This window comes from Aricia agestis, chromosome 19 (genome assembly GCF_905147365.1).
Source record: "Aricia agestis chromosome 19, ilAriAges1.1, whole genome shotgun sequence".
Classification (NCBI taxonomy): Eukaryota; Metazoa; Arthropoda; class Insecta; order Lepidoptera; family Lycaenidae; genus Aricia; species Aricia agestis.
In genome coordinates this window covers 9,361,188-9,383,469 of record NC_056424.1, presented here as the reverse complement: position 1 = coordinate 9,383,469, position 22,282 = coordinate 9,361,188, and the positions used below count along the sequence as shown (strand labels likewise).

At 41.8% G+C, this 22,282-nt stretch overlaps 1 protein-coding gene across 3 annotated transcripts in view; it reads right to left on the bottom strand.

Moving 5' to 3' along the window:
* LOC121736332 overlaps positions 1-22,282 on the bottom strand; it is a 209,075-nt gene that overhangs the window by 1,483 nt on the left and 185,310 nt on the right. For 2 of the 3 annotated variants that reach the window (XM_042127448.1, XM_042127450.1), the window contains 9 exons: positions 18,236-18,487; positions 17,012-17,246; positions 15,631-15,771; positions 9,208-9,413; positions 6,181-6,338; positions 5,226-5,501; positions 1,639-1,846; positions 1,092-1,237; positions 210-332 (listed from right to left, as the gene is read on the bottom strand). In XM_042127448.1, the coding sequence (XP_041983382.1) occupies positions 210-332; positions 1,092-1,237; positions 1,639-1,846; positions 5,226-5,501; positions 6,181-6,338; positions 9,208-9,413; positions 15,631-15,771; positions 17,012-17,246; positions 18,236-18,487 (1,745 nt within the window). The remainder of the gene's footprint in view (positions 1-209; positions 333-1,091; positions 1,238-1,638; positions 1,847-5,225; positions 5,502-6,180; positions 6,339-9,207; positions 9,414-15,630; positions 15,772-17,011; positions 17,247-18,235; positions 18,488-22,282) is intronic. The other variant, XM_042127449.1, reaches the window with a different exon arrangement.

The following is a 22,282-nucleotide window of genomic DNA, read 5'->3' as shown; positions in this document are numbered from 1 at the left end:
TTAAGACTGGCCATAGACTGACCGTAAGTTGCAGTCGCCAGTCAGGACTGACTGCTCTAGAGCGGTCGCGTTGAAATGTGTACAGAGATCAAGAACTCGTCGAGCGGTCCGTGTATCGCGGATATGAATTTAGTATGAAAACTGCAGCCTTTAGTACTTTGTATTGGCCCTAACATTAAAATTTCCAAAATCAGATGACATTTCTTTACCTTTTCTTTATCTAGCAACCCCTCTCCCGCCTCCTTGAGCGCCTCCTGCTCCTTGGGCGGCACGCTGGCGGATATTATCACGTTCTCGTTACTGATGTTGAACAGAGTCAGAGTGCAGTTGTTCTGGAAATATAACATTGTGCATAAGTTGCATCATGTTGCATAATTATAATAATTTTGTTCATTAAATAAACTTTACTTGTATTATAATAACTTTACGTAGGAGAGCCATGCTTCGGCACGAATGGGCCGACTCGACCGGAGAAATATCACGTTCTCACAGAAAACCGGCGTGAAACAGCGCTTGCTCTGTGTTTCGCCGAGTGAGTGAGTTTACCGGAGGCCCAATCCCCTACCCTATTCCCTTCCTTACCCTCCCCTATTCCCTTCCCTTCCCATCCCTACCCTCCCCTATTATCCTATTCCCTCTTAAAAGGCCGGCAACGCACCTGCAGCTCTTCTGATGCTGCGAGTGTCCATGGGCGACGGTAGTTGCTTTCCATCAGGTGACCCGTTTGCTCGTTTGCCCCCTTATTTCATAAAAAAAAACTTGTACCAAAAAATCGCTATCGCTCGCGGCCCCTAAAAGCTCCAGGGCTCCGCAGAACACACTGAGAATGGCTGGACTTTCGTTATCCAGACTAATAATATTATAAATGCGAAAGTCTGTCTGTTTGTCTGTCTGTTACCACTTCACGCCCAAACCGCTTGAGCCGATTTTGCTGAAATGTTTCATGGAGATACTCTGAGTCCCGGGAAAGGACTTAGCATACTTTTTATCCGGGAAAAATGTACGGTTCCTGCGTTTATAAATTATGGCGAAACGGAGTTGCTGGTATTATCTAGTACCTATAACATAACACGATGGCAATGTACACTTACGTCTCCGCGATCAACAGTAGTCAGGTACTGCTGCAGTAGCCGCACCACGTCCTCTGCCCCAAGACCGGTATGCGGCCTCAGTAGAGCCTCATCCACCGCGCTGAACCCGAGCAGCAAGTACACACCTTCGGGGAGCTTGTATTCCCCTGTAAAAGAGAAAAATTACATTAATGACGTTTGAAAATGTACTATAGCAGTTGATTCACAGGCAGATTGAGAACCTGCGTAATTTGGTCGCGTTATTTCAGACCCAGCCAAAATGCAGGACTGTCAACTGCCTATGAATCAATTTCTTCGACGGTACCATAATGTTAATATGCAGTGAAATTGATTAGCAGGCGGATGGTAGTCATTTGGTCCTTGACATTCGGTCTGGTTACGTAAAGTCAATTTTAGTTGTGATCGGCTTTTATAATCAATTTATTTAGGAATATTATGAAGATAGGACAGAAGACTTATGAATAAAAAGAGCATCAACCATAACGAATACATATTGTGGAAAACATTCTAAAGTACGGCAATATGGACCATCCCATATTTCACTCACCAGGGTTAGGTCGCATGCATATAAACGAGCCGGAGTAACAGTAGCACCGTCCTCTATACGCCTGGTATGCGGGAGCCGCGTGGGAGTAATGCGCCAGGCGGGAGGAGCAAGGAGCGCGGGGCACGCACGCCACCTTGCATGACACCTGCAGTGCCGCCTCGCATACGCATAGATCCGTACACTCGGCTAGCTCGGCTGAACGGTACAGCTGGAATAAACGTTAGTATACAAAATATGTATCTATTTTGTAGAATCTGGTAATGTTAGTATATTTTATTAAAGTCTCTCACTGGTTATATTGACATCTTAAATATACTTGTGCAAATAATAATAATATATATTATATTATAACTGAAACAGCGCTTGCGCTGTGTTTGGCCGAGTGAGTGAGTTTACCGGAGGCCCCATCCCCTACCCCCCTAGAAATGCCGCAGTTGAAAAACAATTTGTTACCCCAGGAGGGTACCAACTGCGTTGGAGAATCCCTCTCTGGACGTCCAGGCTCAGGAAGTCCTGGAACTGAACGTGGACGTCCAGGCTGCCCCTCGTATTCTGGGGAGGGCAAAACTGCGCTCCAATCTGCTCGGGGCAAGAGCAAACACACAAAGGCACCCCCCTCGATATTAAACATGGACTTTTGTAATATCAGGGGATTACAGTCCAACCTTAATGCCGTCCATTACCACCTTGAGATGGCAAAGCCGGCTTTGCTCTTTTTAACCGAGACGCAGATATCATCTCCGAGTTACACATCATACCTTTCCCACCCAGGGTATTTATTACCTCGAGCACTCCTTTCTACCCAAAGCTGGAATGTGTGTGTATATCAGAGATGATATCAGCTCTCGCCGCCTCAGCAATCTTGAGGTCATGGACCTATCAAACTTATGGCTCCGCATAGATTGCGACGACCACCCTCGCGTCTATGCGTGCCTATATAGGTCCCATAGTGGTGACCCCGAGACGGACCGACTCTTGGAGCACCTGCAAGCTGCTTCAGATTTTGTGCAGCAGCAGATCCTATCCGCAGAGATCATAATACTTGGCGAATTTAATGCCCACCACGCCGACTGGCTCAATTCCAGTAAAACTGATCATGCGGGGAGATCTGTCTGCAACTTTGCCCTTGCGAACGACTTGACACAACTGGTTACTTCGCCTACGCAAATCCCAGATGTGGATGGTCAGAATCCTTCCTTGTTGGACCTCCTACTGACTTCAAATCCTGACGGCTACCAAATATCCGTAACCGCACCACTTGGTTCATCGGATCATTGCCTTGTTAGGAGTTCTGTGCCACTTACGACGGTGTTAAGACAGCGCGCTGTTAAATACCGTCGTGTGTGGCACTACAAGTCAGCAGACTGGGATGGGATGCGGTCGTTTTTTGCATCCTATCCTTGGGGGCACGTGTGCTTCTCGCCGGATGATCCCGACAACACTGCCAACTCTGTTGCCGATGTGGTGATGCAGGGGATGGAACTTTTCATTCCGACCTCTGTATGCCTCCCCTCGGGAACCCGTGCATTCTGGTCTCTGGCCAAAGCTATTGAAGGAAATTTCTGCAAGCCAACCCTACCATCCCTACACGTAGGAAATGGATCGTTGGCCCAGGACGCAAAGGACAAAGCCGATCTTCTGGGCAAGCTCTTTGCGTCAAATTCGACCCTGGATGACGGGGGGCTGAATTCGCCGACCATACCGCGATGCACGAGCATCATGTCGGATATTCGGTTTCATCAGCGCTCAGTGCGAAAAGCCCTCTGTTCCCTTGATATCCAAAAGTCGAGTGGGCCTGACGGAATCCGCCTATTGTGTTGAAAAAGTGTGCTCCAGAGTTGACTCCGGTCTTGACGCGTCTTTTTCGGCTCTCCTATTCCAATGGCATCGTCCCGGCTTCCTGGAAGACAGCCTTGGTGCACCCGATCCCCAAAAAAGGTGACCGCTCAAATCCTTCCAACTACAGACCAATCGCTATAACCTCTCTATTCTCGAAGATAATGGAATCCATTATCAATAGCCAGCTTCTTCGATACTTGGACGGCCAGGGATTGCTAAGCGACAAACAATACGGGTTCCGTAAGGGTCACTCGGCTGGTGATCTCTTGGCATACCTGACTCATCGTTGGGCTCAGGCAATTGAGTCGAAGGGAGAGGCATTGGCTGTTAGTTTGGACATTGCGAAGGCCTTTGATCGGGTTTGACATAAAGCGCTGCTATCAAAGCTTCCATCATACGGGCTGCCCGAGAAATTATGTAAGTGGGTCACTAGTTTCTTAGCAGACAGAAGCATAAAGGTCGTAGTTGACGGCGAATGCTCGGAAACTCAGACTGTTAATGCTGGTGTCCCTCAGGGCTGTGTGCTATCGCCGACTCTATTTATACTGCATATCAATGACATGTTACAAACCAACGGCATTCATTGCTATGCGGATGATAGTACAGGTGATGCTGTATATACCGGCTCCTATTTCTCGGCAAAATGTCACTGAGAGTCGAAACGAACTTGTGTCTAAGGTGGAGAATTCATTGGAGAAGGTCTCTGAATGGGGTAGACGTAACTTAGTCCAATTCAACCCCACCAAAAGACAAGTCTGCGCGTTCACCACTAAAAAGTCACCAATGGTCGTTTATCCTCGTTTCGAGGGCACATCTTTAACCATCTCCCCTAGCATTGAGATACTTGGCGTCAACATATCGAGCGAAGTCCAGTTCCGATATCATCTTGAGGGTAAGGCCAAATTAGCCTCGAAAAAGCTTGGTGTTCTTAACAGAGCGAGACAGTACTTCAGTCCGGACCAACGCCTACAACTCTACAAGGCGCAGGTTCGGCCTCATATGGAATATTGTTCTCATCTCTGGGCAGGGGCGCCAAAATACCAACTGCTCCCTCTGGATCGTATCCAACGAAGGGCTGCTCAAATTGTTGACTGCCATAGTGTTTCAAACAGCTTGGACCCCCTGAAATTACGCCGAGATGTAGCTTCACTCTGCATCCTCTATCGGTTGTATCACGGGGAGTGCTCTGAGGAATTGTTCGGAATCACACCACCTGCAACTTTTTGCGGTCGTCCCACGCGAAAAACATACCATCCTCATCACCTTGATGAGTGGCAGTCTTCCACAGTGCGTTTTTCGCGTAACTTTCTGCCGCGCACTGTAAAACTCTGGAACGAACTGTCACCAGCAGTATTTCCGGACCGATACGACCTGCAAACCTTCAAGAAAAGAGCGTATTCCCTCTTAAAAGGCCGGCAACGCACCTGCAGCTCTTCTGATGTTGCGAGTGTCCATGGGCGACGGTAGTTACCATCAGGTGACCCGTTTGCTCGTTTGCCCCCTTATTTAATAAAAAAAAATGTAGAGCCTATCGACGTCAATATCCATGATGATCAGATATCCATGATGATGTCAATAATAATTGTGCATGACATAAACTTAGCTTCACAATCGTGTTTGGTTATTCTTTGCGGCCCAACTTGGAGAGTTCTCCTTTAGTCTTTAGTCTACTTATTTTAAATTAAAAAAAAATTGTTGCATGTATAAAAGAAATATAACTATTTTCTTATTAATTGATACAAACTCACTCGTCGAGTCTCCCCCATTTTGATGTACTGCGCCTGATCGTCGCTCTCCGGTTTCTTGACGATGCAATACTTCGTCGGCTCCATGGTTGTCGTCGGACGGGGCGTTGTCGTCGTCGTAGTCGTCGTGGTTGTCGTCGTCGTCGTCGTCGTCGTCGTAGTAGTCGGGACCGTCGTCTCGGGTGTCGCTTCGACGATCGGTTCCAGGATCTGCGCTACTTCGTTCGGCTCGACGGTCTGCTCGGACATAGTGGTGATGGGGCTCAGTTCTTGATTCTCCTGGAATTTTATTGTTCATAAAATAATTATTTCATATAGTTTACATATTAGATTGAATAAAATAAAAACTGAAATTAGTTGTTACTTAAGTGATAATTTAGGTTAATTAGTTCCAATAAGTTATAACTGAATTACTTCGGAAAATAACGCCACATGTTTTACAAAATGCTATTGTGCCTGGCTTAGTTATAGTTTTTTCGTTTTAAATGGCCTTTAAGGAATGTTATACATTCTCATTTCACTCGAATTCGAAAACTTAGCCCCCGAATCCCGGTTGTTATTATTGGTTAACGCATGTCGTCGCGCAAAAAGTTGTCGAATTGTGAATCAGACTCGGACTATCTAATAAGTAATATATTTCTCGTGTCACAGTGTTTGTGCGCGAACTCCTCCAATATGGGTTAAACCGATTTTAATGAATTTTTGTATGTATGTACATTCGTTAGGCCTGAGAATAGGTTTCTGTCTACTTTTTAAATTGATACTAGAAATCGTTTATATGACAAAACAACGTTTGCTGGGTCACCTAGTTTAATATATCAATTTCTCGTGTCACAGTATTTGTGCGCGAACTCTTCCGAAATTCGTTAGGCCTGAGACAAGTTTTTTTTAAATCTACTTTTTGGAAAAACAACGTCTGCCAGGTCAGCTAGTTTGTACTATAACTTATGAAACTTACATGGCTAACGTCAACCGAGGTCCCGTGCTGCGTGGTGTGCCGGTGGTGGGTGGTGCGGACTTCAGGCGCGGTGGTGATGTATCTCACGCCGGTGTCAAACGGCGTCGTGGTGAGCAGGGCACCGTACGTCTTGATATGGTAGTCGCTTTGGGATTCCACTGGAATTTGAAAACGTTTACGTTTATGATGTCCTTTTTTGGAACATGCAGGTTCTAGAATTACAGGTTTCACACATTTGGTGACCAAAGGCGGGCCGCGGTCCACGTCCGGACCGCCGACCAATTGGGTGCGGACTAACCATTTTAATTTATCGGAAGCTTAGGTTAAATTTAACTTAGGTTAAATTCAGTGTGTAATGTGCCGTACGGTCGGCGTACGGTCACGCTCCACGTTATGCATACGCAGCTAATATTAATTAATAATTAATATTTTCACGAATCGCGCGGCTGATTGCCGCTGCATGTCACCATGGCGCTCGTGGCGAATGAGTTGCTGGCGTTCATCCAGCACGCCATCGACACAATGGACGAGATCAGCATACTGCAGATCTGCAAGTCCTCGTTCACCAGCGAGGAGATTGCCCAGGGAAAGCAGTTGCTGTACGAGACGCTCGGTCAGAGCGCGAATATGCCATCGCGACGGAGGGAAGGAACCGAAAGAAGCGTGCAGGATATAATATCCTTGCTGAAGCAGACAGATCCGGATGAGGTGCCGGCTTTTGTGGCGAAAAAACTGCACAAGCTGCCGCCCGTGACGCTGGACCACGTCGTCACCCTCTTAAAGGACATCAGGTTCCTCAAAGAAGAGTTGGCCGAAGTTCGGGGTAGACTGCAGGCATCAGAGTCTACGATCAGCGATCTACGTAATGAATTATCACAATTAAAGAGTGGTAATTCAATATGTAGGTTACCTGATGCCGCGTTCGTTACTCGCCGTCGTGGTGTACAGGCGATCACGTTCAGCCCATCAGCACTTTCAGACGGGTCAACGCTCGAGCACGTCATCGCCGCCACCGCCGCTGCCCCCGCCGCCCGCTCCCCGCCTGCAACGGAGCCGCGGTCGAACTACGCAAGTGTCGCCGCTTGCCCCCCGCCTCCTACCCCGCGTTCAAAAAACAAAGGGAAAAAGGAGGCTCCTGCAGAAGAGTGTCCTCCCTCCAAAAAGGACCGAAAGTGCGATGATGACGGGTTTATAAGAGTGGAGAGGAAGAAGAAGAAACCAGTCGTCCGCAACCATCGCGGCACTGCACCCGAAGGTCCCGAGCAGCTGTTGCGGCGTGAGACTCCCGCGACGCCGCTGTACGTGTCCAGGCTGCAGTGGTCCACGACGGTCGAGCAGGTCGTGGACTACATCAGGAGTCAATTTTAGCTCCTTTGTGGTGAGGGTCCCGACGCATCATCTACCGACCTTCGAGAAGGAGGAGTTCTGGCCGATTGGAGTCGTCTACAGGAGGTTCCGAAGACGACTTCCGAACACGTCGCGCCCCAGGTCGCAGACAATACGTGTTTAGTGTTTAGTGCTTAGTGTTAGCTTTAGTTTATATGTTATGTTTGTGAGTCTATAAGGTATATATATGCCAATAATATGGGCCAAGATGCCTGATTTAAATAAATAAAATTAAATTTAAAATTAGTATAAGTACTGCAATATTCATATAAAATTATGCATCCCATTCCCGTATGATTACAAAACGAACCAACGCTGTTATCAAATTCAGCCATCCCTTTGTCACTTACGTAATATCTGTGTAGTGTTTCATATTCAGTGTAAAATTGCATCGACGCGTCGCATTCTATATTAAAATAGCGCACGTTAGAAAGGAAACACGAGAATTGCTTTATTCTAAACGTTTTATATTCTGATTCAATATGCGAACCTTTATTTTGATATTTCGCTTGAATGTTATGAAACTTTAGATTTACATTTTACATGTAAAATAATATTCTAGTTACGTAACTTGTTGTTTTTTCTATGAGTTTCAATTTTAATGTACTGGAATATATAAAAAATATCCTATTATGTACTTACATTACTACAGATCTGGCCATTAACCATTAAAATTCTCGTTAACATAAAATTTGCATCAATTTAGACCAGTCTACTCACAATTCCATACAGTCACCCAATATGGACTATTCCATAAAACATTCATGTAACGTATACGCGCAAAAACTTCTATTTAAACTGAGGTATACGCGTGCTGACGAACGAACCCGGCCAATACAGCTATTACTACGTGCTTCAAGGAGGCAACCACCAATTTTAAAGTTTCGCCGGAAATGTCGACGTGTGGCAATACGAAACTAGGGCTGATCGATGACGGGTGTTACTAACTTTTACGTAGGTAAAACGTTTTGGTATTTTTGTAAGCTACATCTGAAGGATATGTTACGGTATGATTGTATGGATGTATACTTATGCCTTACAAGTCGATAATAAAAACTCCCTCGCTATTCTTCAGTCATATTTTTATAGTGGCCATGTATGCGACACAGCGCCGAAGTTATATTTTTTATAAATAAACTTTAATTTGGCACAATATGACATTACTATGTAGGCCATTGTGTGTTGGCCGCTTGGCTCCTCATATAAACGAAATCTGCCGCCCCCCTATGGACGCTGTCGCCCGTAGTACGGAGTATTCATTATAAATCCAAGGCTGATGCGAGAGGACACTCTACTCCTCTGTCACAAATCGATGGGACGAATAAATTGACACGATTGACAGAAGTGGGGTTGGGAATTGCCGGTCGCGTCTGTTTATTAACCGACTTCAAAAAAAGGAGATTATCAATTCGACCCGTATGTATGTTATATTTTCAGAACTGTCCAGTTTTCGTAGCCTAAACTTTTGGATCCAAAATGTGCTAAAGAAATTTATTCTTAAATACATCTTCATTGAACATAATATCTTTACAGTTCATAACTCCCCAACACAAAGCTGGGCGAAGTCGGTCCCCCGACAGCTGAGTGCCCCAGCCACCACAGCGACCTTACTATCTAGTATCTACACAGTTGATCACTCACCGACACAAGGATTCAGCCACAGCAGCCTCTGCCAGCCGAGGCAGTCGTACAGCTGGGCGAAGTCTGTCCCTCGACAGGCGCAGGCTGCTCGCAGCTGGGTTCCCAGTACAGCCACCACGGCAGCCCTACACGCGGCGGGGGAGCCCGCGCAGCCCTGGGTGACAGCGTCCACGGCGCACCATTGCTCGTAGTTCTCCAGACGAATCCTGCAGATGAGAGGTTTTGATGGGTTAATAAGCGGGAAAGGGAAGGAATAGAAACATTTATTCCTGAGGACAATAATCTAGAATATATTATCACTTAGCAATATGGTAGATCTAATTAATCACTAATACTGTCCCTTCAGACCTATTTAACGTTGTATAATTTCCACGGTGAAAAAATAAATCAAAAATGTTTGGGGCTATGATACAACACATCGATAATTAAATTAGATATGGCGCTTAATAAGAAGATAAAATCTAGCTAGTTCTGTAAACCTACATAGGTTTACATAAACCACCCATATTTGTAAGTTATGTTTTTCTTACTTTTAACTTCCGAGCAATGCTGAGCTCTCAAATACTTTTATGAAAACGTAAAACATAAAAACTGTGGCGGTACAATTAGCGCCTCAATCCAGGCCTTGTTCCGCGTCCTGCTCTAACAAACGTGTTAGAGCAGGACGCGGCATTCTCGCCCGATTGTTTGAGTCTCAAAACAGTTTCGTAGTAGGCCTAATCGCGCTATCGAAGTTTATGAGTAATAGCAGCTAGTATATCCCACACTGTACATTTGTGGTACACTTTACGGAAAAACTATAACGCCTAATTGATTTTTGCTTTAACATACTTAGTAATTTTTATTTATAATATGTAGATATCATCAGTCAGTCAAGGTGTGACGACGCGAGCCCTCACAAATCTCGGCTTTTAGCTAGTAAATATAATTTACTCCTACTAAAAATCCTGAAAAGACGTCAGTAGGCTTCGGCCTGATCGAGCATGCTATCTCGCTCGGGCGGAAGGTCTTCCTTTTCGGCCGCCACGCATATTCCTAAAAAACCATTGTCCTTTAACCTAAATCCAAGTAACGTAGATGATGATGAATATGAAAATTAATCACGAATGATTTGCTTCATCGCAGATAAATGACAATAAAATGAGAGGAGTAAACCGCACGAGCGCCGGTTTCGCAGCTAATTGGTTCTCAATCAATAACTTTTCATACACAATTTTGCCTCGTCAATTTTTACGTATTTTAAAATACGATTCATACATCGTAGATACGAAGGTTACTCGGGTTTTACACCCGAGTAATGAACTGTAAAAAGTATTGCCGCAAAAGTTATTTTTATCTACGAAAGAATAAATTAATTTTTATAAAAATAAATCAATTTAACTATTTTCTAGGATGGAGCAAAACGTGTTATGATGTGTCTAGAATTAGGACTCGGGATGCGACAGTCTTGAGACATTTTGAAGGATACACTTCCGAATTTCAAATTCGGAATTTATAATACAAAGTATTATTGATATAATATTATGTAGTCTCAAAATATGAATGCTCGCCCTAAAAGTTATTGTGTCAACCTTAAATAAGTCGTTATAGCGGCAACAGATATATACACAATCTGTGAAAATTTCAGAAATCTAGCTATAGCCGTTCTTGAAATACAGCCAGGAGATAGAAAGACGGACAGACAGACATCGAAGTCTTAGTAATAGGGTCCCGTTTTTAGGGTTCCGTACCCAAAGGGTAAAAACGGGACCCTATTACTAAGCCTTCGTTGTCTGTCCGTCTGTCTGTCTGTCTGTCTCCAGGCTGTAACTCAAGAACAGTAATAGCTAGAGATTTGAAATTTTCACAGTTTATGTATATCTGTTGCCGCTATAACAACAAATACTAAAAACAAAATAAAATAAATATTTAAGGGCCCCGATACAACAAACGTTGCCCTTTTTCGCTCTATATTAATAATGGTAACAGGTAGACACTTTCTGAATATTTCACGAAATCCTTAGTTATAACATGTACTTTAATTAATAATAACATTAAAATGAAATAAAAAAGGGGGCCCCCTTAAATTTTTATTCCATACGAAAACACAATTTTTGGCCTATTTTTGCTCTATAATAGTACCCTTCGTGAGCGAGTCCAACTTGCACTTGGCCGATTTTTTACCCTTTGGGTACGGAACCCTAAAAAGTTACATAGTACTCTTACAGCGCTGCCACTTCCACAGCAAACTACATAGGTGATAGGAGACCCATTCACACCCTCAAGTATTATCACTTACTTATGTTACAATCTGTATAAATGACATCAGCTTTTATAGTAAACTAGCGACCCGCCCCGGCGTCGCACGGGTATAAAATATATAGCCACTGAAAAAGTGATTAAAATCGATAGCCTATGATCCTTCACGTGGTCTACTTCTTATCTGTGCCAAATAACATAAAAATTGCTCCAGTAGTTCGCGAGATAAGCCCTTTCAAATAATTTCCCGCGTTTTTGGAAAAAAGGAGAACGCGGACATTCTTCTCTTTTCTTATTAGTCTTAGCGTGATAAAATATAGCTTACAGCCTTTCTCAATAAATGGGCTATCTAACACTGAAAGAATTTTTCAAATCGGACCAGTAGTTCCTGAGATTAGCGCGTTCAAGTTAGCCCTTTCAAATAATTTTCCCCGTTTTTTTTCACATTTTCCTCTATTTCTTCGCTCCTATTAGTCTTAGCGTGATAAAATATAGCCTATACCCTTCCTCGATAAATGGGCTATCTAACACTGAAAGAATCATCAAAATCCGTTGCGTAGTTTTAAACATTAAAGGGAACAAAGGGACATGAGGGAAAAAGCGACTTTGTTTTATAATAAGTATAGATATAGATACAAGATCTTTCGCCATAATCACGTATTAACCCACGGGTAACTTATTCCGTCGGAGTTTTAACCCTCAACTCCAACCCTTTCAATTAGCAATATTTGCTGTGCGTTTTGTAAAGATTTGCGGCTGGCAGTTTCCAGTTTTGTTGGCCAAACTCTAAACTTGAAACGCTGCTTTATAACAAATTACAAGTATATTTATTTTAGTATATTTTATTAAGACATACCATATTTAAAACTTCGGTAAAATATTACAGAAGTTCTAAATATTGTATGTAACCTAACCTAACCTTAACTTATAAGATTTTCGTTATTATTATAGATTAACTAAATGACGACGAAAATTCGTTTGTCGCGCGGGGATCGGGGATTCCGGGAAAAGTATTCTATGTCCTTTTCCAGGACACAAAGTCCATCAAAATCGATTCAGCGGTTTCGACGTCGAAACTTTGGTCTAAAGTTAAGTTTGCGACAGGCCGTCAAATAGGGATAATAAGGGAATTTTGACTAGATTTATATATTGTCGTAGGGAAATGAGGAGGTTTGGTGAAAGGACATAATATCACTTACGATAAATTGGTATTTTGTCATATCACTAGATATTTTTAGTAAGAAGACGTAATAAACAAGAATATTCGGCATCTGCCGGGATGTCGTGAAATCCCTGATAGACTCATTTCCCTGCGACATATATAGGTATACGAAGTTTTATGGTTACAATTCCCAATCTACCAAATGTAAATAAGTTATCTGTACACATGTATCATCATGATGACTACACTCAAAAAGCATAGCCCTCTTAACGCACTTGTGCTGAAAAGCGGCAGACCAACTTCGAAAAAATCTATCATTAAAATTATTGATTATATTTGAGTACCGCTTAAGAAGCTCTTAACGAAACTTAACACCTCAACATAAGGATCATTTGCTCGGTATCAAGGCGCTGAGAGCCTGTCACTGTCGAGTCTCAGTGCTCAGATATCTCGACATCTGTTGATGAGTTTGTTTGGAAAATCTAGCAGTTTGAGATTTATTAACCTTACAGAAAAGGATGAGGATCTATGTTCAGCTGTGATTCCTGAATAATATATTCTATATAATGATATAATATGCATGCGAGCCATGCTTCGGCACGAATGGGCCGACTCGACCGGAGAAATACCATGTTCTCACAGAAAACCGACGTGAAATAGCGCTTGCGCTGTGTTTCGCCGAGTGAGTGAGTTTACCGGAGGCCCTATTCTCTTCCTTTCCCATCCCTACCCTCCATTATTACCCTATTCTCTCTTAAAAGGCCGGCAACGCACCTGCAGCTCTTCTGATGCTGCGAGTTTCCATGGGCGACGGAATGTTAATGTTAATGATTGCTTCATGTTAATTATTATTTAGGTAATATTAGGAATAAGTGAAACACAAAATAGATAGCCAAATTATTTTCTTACAATTCCATAAGACTTTTAAGAAGTTACACTTAAACTAAACAAGTCAAATCTCAAGGTGTATGGTTTGAAACTAGTTACGTGGATTGCTTCTGTTAATCCGGAAATAGTGATGCGAATAATTAAATAATCGACATCGATAATAATTAATTGTTGAGAATTAACAGTAACGATTAATCATTAATTTATTGTCTATCGTACTGACAGGATTACCTATGACAATGATTAACGAATGTTGATAGCTGTTGTTTTAAGATAAAATATTTACGTTATATGACTTATATGTCATTTCGACAAAAAAAAACTAATGTTATTTTAAAATTTTTAATACGAAAAGAAAGATATGATTGTATAATACCTAAAAATATTGTTATATTACTTAGTTTGTATCAGAATGAGAGAAAGTAATGTTATAAAGATGTGAAAATGTGTCTGTCGACCTCTCCTCTTCCATAAAATTTCTGCAGAACTAATTTTAATAAAATTAAGTATGAATTTTCATACTTAACTTTATGGCCTGGGAAAATATATAGGACAGCTTTGATCACTGCCAAATGTAGTATGAAGAATCATACTTGCACTATACTTAGACTAATATTATAAATGCTAAAGTATGTCTGTCTGTCTGTTACCTCTTCACGCCTTCACGCTGAACCGATTTTGCTGAAATTCGGCATAGAGATACTTTGAGTCCTGATGAAGGGCATAGGATACTTTTATCCCGGAAAAATGTGCAGTTCCCACGCGATAAACGAATTTTGGCGTAACGGAGTTGCGGGCGTCATCTAGTACTTAGATATCTTAGATATTTATTCAATCGTATGTTGCTACATCACTAGCTAAACAATATGTTGCGGTGTTACTTTAATTACTTTATGTTTACTTGTTATTCGCAATACACACAGAAAACCGCTTTGTTACAAGGATGTAAGACTCAAAATCCTCGGCACGAAATTGGAACAGACGGCTTAATTGAACGAAACAAAGGGTGAAAAGATATTTGTATGTATTGCAATGCAATATATTTAATTGTTTATAGGAATGTCACTTTCAGCCAACATTATATCGTATTGAATATTGAAATATTAATTAATATTTAATTCTAATTTCAAAGTACTAAGGTAATTGAGAAGAGGATTTGTGTTCACTAATAATAAATCTAATAATATATCTTTGTTTGAGTATCTGTGTATATCTTATTATTTCCTTTACAATGTTATAAAGATCATTAATGAGTATCATACCGTAACATATCTTATATCTTTAAACGAGCAATTCTTGTATATATATATATGTATATATATATATATATATATATATATATATATATATATATATATATATATATATATATATATATATATATATATATATATATATATATATATATATATATATATATATATATATATATACATAAATAACAAAAATATAAAATATCGATAAATCATTTTACGTGACCAACACTAAAAACATTATTTTTTCTTTGCAGTTTAGGAGTGCAATGAGCATGTCAAATAGTTGAAATACGAAGAAAGCACTATTTTTACAGTGCACGTTAAAGCAAAAAATCAATTACATCCTATATTAGGCTTTAGGATCTTCGAAATACATATACTAAAACAAAATATCCTCCTTTTTGTCTTCAGTAAAAATTGTTATTCAACTGCTATATCAAAAGCACAAAACAGTGCAACGTATGCTCTCGTTAAGTCATCTATTTGGGCGAATTTATTGGCTGAGCTAACGCAGCTAAACGGTTTTTCTAGCGCAAATGCGATCGCAATCAGGTGTCTTTGAGCGCTCGTTTGTACAAGCTTAAGAGAATTACTAGATCTGTTTGGTTTTATTAATTTGCTTTTGGAGTTTGCCGAGCATGAGGCTTGCTTAACGTTGCAGATTCTGAGTTGCTAACACGTTTTTGGTCCAAGCACTAAGGGGTTGATCCGTAGCCATTTTTTTTCTGTTTCGAAAGAACAACCACAATTTTTTTGCACAGACGCACTTATCTGTTCGCACACAGATAGTTTATAATCCGGCAACATGTACGGTTCCCACGATAATTTAATTTATGCGCAACGGAATTGTGGGCAACATCCAGTCGCCTCGGTACTAACCTGCACTCGGGTTCCTCTCGGCAGGCGTGGGCGAGAGTGTGGCAGGCGGGCAGCTGGGAGCCCACCGGTGGGCGCTGGGCGCACGACGGATGAAGCCGCTCCTGAGCGTTCATACACGAGTCTTCCTTGTTGTCCGTTTTCCTGTTGCATACGAATAAAAAAGTTTACTATTACCCGACTAAGTATTTTATTGGCTATTTATAATGGCCTAACAATCCATTGTCTAAAATTGGTAAGCGGTCATGTCGACTCTCAAGTAGATACTGTTAATAAAACATGAATACATACAGTGTTATACAGGTCGTTAGAGTGAACACCGTTATCCTTAAAACCATCAAATAAGTCCGTCAAAATGAATAACTTTTTTGTGTGAGAACAATACTGCGAACTCAAAAAAAGCCGTCTTCATAGCATCATTACATTCAAGCGGGCTCATTTGATGGTTTTAAGGATAACGGTGTTCACCCAAACAACCAGTAGTATTTGATTTCTGATTAATAAAAAATAGTTAATGAATAAAAATGAAAATATAGGATCTTTTGCCACAAATAGTTACGACAAGTAAGCCAAGAAATTCAAAGCTTTTTGAATTTATTGCTGACGCAGGATGATAAACGTATAATATAAATGAACTTTCATAAACAATAAAATAAATAAATGGATTCCACTTCATCATATTCAGCGGAATTTATAACCTAAAACATGTTTTCCACACATTCGAAAACTTTGAAATTGATTGCTTTGTAACATTCATATTCCAATCCGGCTCGGGAATCGACAATGTGACTAACATCATCTTTTATTTCACTCGTTTAAACATTTTCAACAGGTTTTTTTGCTATAAAACATAAACTTTAGATTGCAGAATATTTATTTATTTCAAATCCGTCTACGAAAATAGTACCTCATCTTGTTATTTCATTCAGCTGATAATGAATTTATTAATGCTGCGGTTTTTGTGAATATGATACCGGACCTATTTCACCCGAAATCGTGATCAAATCGTTATTAATAATTTTCAAGTCATATCGACCGTAATGATGGTACTGATAACTGAGGCCTGATACAATTCTGAGGGATACTGGGCATACACCTTTGTCGCAGGTACCTACTACCTACATGAGCAAGGCTTTGTACTCCAGCTGTTTTTGACGCTCGAGTCGAAACATACATAACAAGCGTAGAACACAATCCCCTCCCCTATTTCCTTCCCTACCCTCCGTTATTCCCTTCCCTACCCTCCACTATTACCCTATTCCGCACCTGCAGCTCCTCTGATGCTGCGAGTGTCCATGGGCGATGGAAGTTGCCTTCCATCAGGTGACCCGCTTGCTCGATTGCTCCCTTATTACATAAAATATAAATCACAAACGTTACTTACTTGCACAAACAGAACGCGATCTCCGTATTCCATGGCACGTTGGGCTTCCGGTAGAACCCTCTGAGCGCCGCCATACACCCCTCTCTGTCGCACTCGGTCGCGTGGCACCGCTGCAGCACCGGCGTCAGCGAAGCCATGCAGTCCCCGTTCTTGATGCACGAGTCCAAAGCTACGTGGCAAGTCGACTGCAGCGCCACCTTCTCATGACCTGCCTTACTCTCTTTCCCAATCCTCTCTGTTGGTTTACGCGAGGTGTTAGTTGGGTAATTCTTATGCTTAGATTAGAATCGCTTAATTTAATATAGCCTGTTTCATTGCGAAAATTAAACATAAATATTTTTGTTTATATCGATGATTTAAGCCCTTCGAGGACTATTAACTGTGCTTCATATTATATAATACATTTTATTTCATAAACAAAAAAAACATTTAAACAAAAAACAACTCAGGTGACGGTGAACCGAAATAAACAAAAAGTGTACAATACGGGTACAATGGGACATGCTTAAGATAAATACTTCAAAAACTTTAATACAAAGTGTAATAAAATACGTATACTTTACTAGTGAGAAAACTCGAAAAAACCGAATCTTATTCGGATGATTCATGATTACAGGCGACTCATGCTTCCACTTTGACCACAAAATATAAAAAATGAAGCTCGGAATGTGATTCTGTGGATGATCAGATGGGTGACCCCTCGATGGTACTCACCGTGCTCCAAGCTACCTTATCTGATCTATATCCAGCATTGCAAAGCTTCGCTGGGATTTACGTCTTTAAGCGCCTTTCGTTAATCCTTTACTTCTACGGATCAGGGAGATAGGAAGCAGATTTTAAATATTCTAAAGCTCTATCCCTATATTAGTTCTACGTTAAGCTCGGTCTTCTATGTCGTCCGGCTACGGGTATGAGTCTGGTCTCGATGGGTGGAGGGCCACCATGAGTGCTATGGGATCGATGGTGACTCTGATATGGGGCTTAGTCAAAATACAAAGTCGAAATGACAACGAAGTTAGAAAATATTAAGAAAAACTTCCAAATTTCTTGACACCGAAATTCGTCGATTCAAATTCTAAGTTCGCCTTCTATTGTTACTTTAGCTAAGCCCCCTAGGCTGTACATCCGAAGCCGTGTACCTTACGATATCTATGGTTAGTTAGTGTACCTACATCTATCTCCTCGACTATCCGGCCGTGTATGTAGTAGTGAACGTATACGTACGGTGGTCATCAATGTATCCGGGGCCGTAGACGGTTTTGGTGGCGTACTGGGGATCCTCGCTGCCGGGGTCCGGGCTCCAGCGGTGATAATGATGGCCGCGGGGGTTGAAGTGCGGGCTCGAGTATCGGTGCACGTGGCCCATAATTTTGTCCGGGGCAATAAGGTTCACGTCCTGCGCTATTGACATACCGCCGATCCAGGACGTCGCACCCGACGCGGTCCGATTCGTCCGGCCGTCGGACATCAGCTTTACTGGAATTGAATCCGACGCCTTAGCGGTTGCACCCCTACGCCTGCGGCCTCCGAGGAGCCCGAGGCGGACTACAACCTAGTTATGAACAACGATATCGAAAACGACATTCAAAACGGAAATCGATAAAATTCAAAATTGGTAATTTTGCAAAGCCGTACCCCGGTTGCTGATCTATAAGCCAAGTCTATGCCGCGCAGTAACCATAGAGATCGTAGAAATAGTATGCAGAGAAAAACATGCACATGCTTACGGAAAATCCATTTTAGACTCTCAGAGAAGGGTGCCGCGTCGGTGAAGATATGCGTTGACTCAATGAAAGTCTAGAGTGGGAGAAAACAAGGAAAAGTAGCAGAAGCATGCGAACATAAAGTAGGAGCGAAGTGTTGTGTCGGGACTCGGGACTCCACTAGTTCCTACGGTACTTAATCCCTTTGTTTACTACGCTATTTTACAGTTTTACTATTTACAATTCTATTTAGAAATTACTTTATAAAAATAAATACGTCTCAAACATTGTATTATGTTGAGTATTATAGTTGTTTCAAGAGATAAGAAGTTAATAACATATGCCTCATGTTAGGCTTACCGTCAACAATTGTTGCAATGTCCATTCTTTTATTTCTTTCTTACGTCACAAATCACTGTCTGTTAATAAAAAGTATTTAGGCGTACTATCTCATGTTGTGTGACTTGTAAAGTAGAACGTCTATGAGAAATCCATCCAAAATCATATCATTCGTCTGTATCTGATGGTTTATTTCACGAACTGTCTGGTTCAATCTGTTTGATTTGTCTGGTCCGTATTATGGTACGGTTTGAGCCATTTTATAGTGTCTGGTTTTGAAGTCCTGCAGAGGCGGGACGGCAGCAGATCTCTGCGCTCCTACCTTACGGAAGCGAGAGCGAAGCGTGCATTGCGGACAGTATCGACAGCACCGACAGACACGGCGGCTCACCGTGGCGGGGGCGCGGGGGGCGCGGGGCGAGGAGGGCGGCGCGGAGCAGGCTCGCGGCGGCGGCGCGCGTCATCAGCCGCGTGCCGTTCTCCGTCAGCAGCAGGATCGTGCCGTCCGGCGCCGCATACCGCGTGACCGGCGGCGCCCGTGCCGGCGGCCGGCGTGGCACGAACAGCGCGAGCACCGCGGCCGGACAACCGCCCCCCGCCGCCGCTGCCGTGTTAACCCCGTGCCGAACCGCAAGAACACACTTAGTGGACGTCGTGTCCCCTAAGCGTGCGTTAGTACCGATCTAAGACCGAAGGTGTGAAGCCAAGAGTTGAGGTAACTGCGGGCATCTGTTGTGTAGGTAGGAGTACTAGGAAGCTGAGTGTCGTGAAACATAAAGGTTCGCAGCCCCGTGTGGTAGTGATCTAACTCCTAAGGCCTATGCATCTAGAAAGTGTTCAAATAAAATAGGCACGTATAAGAAAGGAACATGAAAACAAAAGGTTACGAAACAGAACTAAACGACGACCGCTATTCGAATCGAGTCTAGTACTCTTTAGAAGCATTTTAGTTCGTGTCAGTTGTATTTGTTTAGTTTGGTTGACGTGTTCTCTTGTGATCGTTTTGATGTGTCGAAACATTCAAATAGGTGTTTGGTGTCCCACAAGGCACAATATTGGGCTACATACTGTTTCATAGTTATATCGTTGGTTCGGTATGCGTTACACCAATGTACTTAAATTAACACTTAAAGCTATTCTAATCGTAACATTATGAGCTTCGAGTGAGATAATAAACGACAAACATTAATATCGTTTTGCGCCCGTCAAAACAGTCCCCCCGATTACGTTCATCGTAATAAGCGGCGTTATTTTTCCATCACATTTAATAGAATTTCGTTGTCGTCCTGGCAGATATAGTATTATACGAGTATTTTTAGCGTTGTCAAATATTTTCCTGTGAGGCCCAGTCGCGCTACGTTGGGAAAGTAAGAACCGTTTGTCAAAACATTATGCCATCTCTTTCACACACTTTGAGACAGAGAGACAATGCGATAAACTTAAACCCGGACTGGCGTAACTGGGCTCTACCTGAGGTAATTTTACCAGTTGTCGGTTCTCACACGGCGACCCAGTTAAACGTAAACGTGTCCTCTCGGACAATAACTACATGGATGTTGTGAGACGTGTATTAATTGCGAATATTGTTCCGATAGTTTCGATATGATATCGGTATTGTTGATAACACCAATTTGTTAATTTTATGGTATAAACGTATGATATGATGGTCATTGATCTATAGCTTGTTATCTCTTTCAATAAAAAAAATATGGCTATTATGCAACTATTAACCGTGAAAATGGAATAGACAAGTATGTCGTAGATTATATTATTATCGGTCAATGGGAAAACTTTTTATAGGTAACGGAGTTACAATATACATTGAAACTGAAAAATGGTCAAAAAGTACACTTTTAGGGGTTTTAGAGTTATTGTTGTTTGTTGTTTTAGCACTGGTCATTATTACTCAATGAAAGTATAATATCTATGGACGCTTCACACCACGTCAGTCTGGCGCCGTGCTAAGTACCTAAAGGACTTGTGTTACAGGTACCAGACAACGGAAATATATTGAATACTTTTATACTATACATATATTTAAGATTTTTATTATATCGTACACATATTTAATACACATCCGGACCCGGGAACATTGAAAACTTTTTGTTTCGTCGGCAGGATTCGAACCCGCGGCCCCCGGCTTGAGCTACCAACGCGCTCACCACTGAGCCACAGAGGTCGTCAAAAACCGAAAGTGGCCCAGACTTAAAACCCAATAAAATAAGTAACCTAAGCGATTTCTTCAAGGCCGTGAAACATTAAACTTGTGAAATGATGTTAGCTTTTCTGTTTCTTGAGAAGTACAAACTTGACCTTATTATTTTTTAACTTCAACATAACAACTTTATCAAAGACGTGGAATAAAACAGTTCCAAGATTAAAAAACCTGATCAAATAAAAGTTAATAACTTGGATTTAATTTCTCTCTCCTATTATAAATGCCTATGCTACTGAATCGATTTTCATGAAATAAATTAGAGAGGTATCCTATATATATATTATATATAGGATACCTCTCTAATTTATTTCATGAATTCTAATAGAAAATGTGCCGTTGTACAGGGTTTTTTGTGCGAGCGCAGTACTTTACTTATAAAAAATCTTCTTTATTATTTTTCTTGAAATTTGGTTCACATTTAGGGAAGGGAAGGGTAGGGAATTGGTCCTCCGGTAAACTCACTCACTCGGCGAAACTAAGCGCAAGCGCTGTTTCACGCCGGTTTTCTGTGAGAACGTGGTATTTTTCCGGTCGAGCCGGCCCATTTGTGCCGAAACATGGCACTGCCACGTAAGGAATGCGCGGGAACCGTACATTTTCCGACAAAAATAGCGTATGTCCCTTCACGTAGTCTACTCTATATCTGTGCGCGTTCAAATATTTTCCCTCGTTTTTTTCACATTTTCCTCTGATTCTTCGCTCCTATTGGCTACAGATTTATATAGCCTTTCTGGACAAATGGACTATTCCATAACAAAAAAAAAAAACACTTCGAACCAGTAGTTCCCCAGATTAGCGCGAAACAAGCAAACAAACTCCTCAGCTTTATAATATAGATTTGCTTTAAGAGGGCGACTAACCCCAAAAATCAAACATCGTCCTTCTCTCTTCTCACTCACGCTCGTCTTTCATATGCCAGGTGAAAAAGAACGACGCGGATCTATCGCCAAATTAGTTTTTTTCTCCATAACTCGATAAATATACAGCATTTTAAAAATCCGCTAAGTCGAT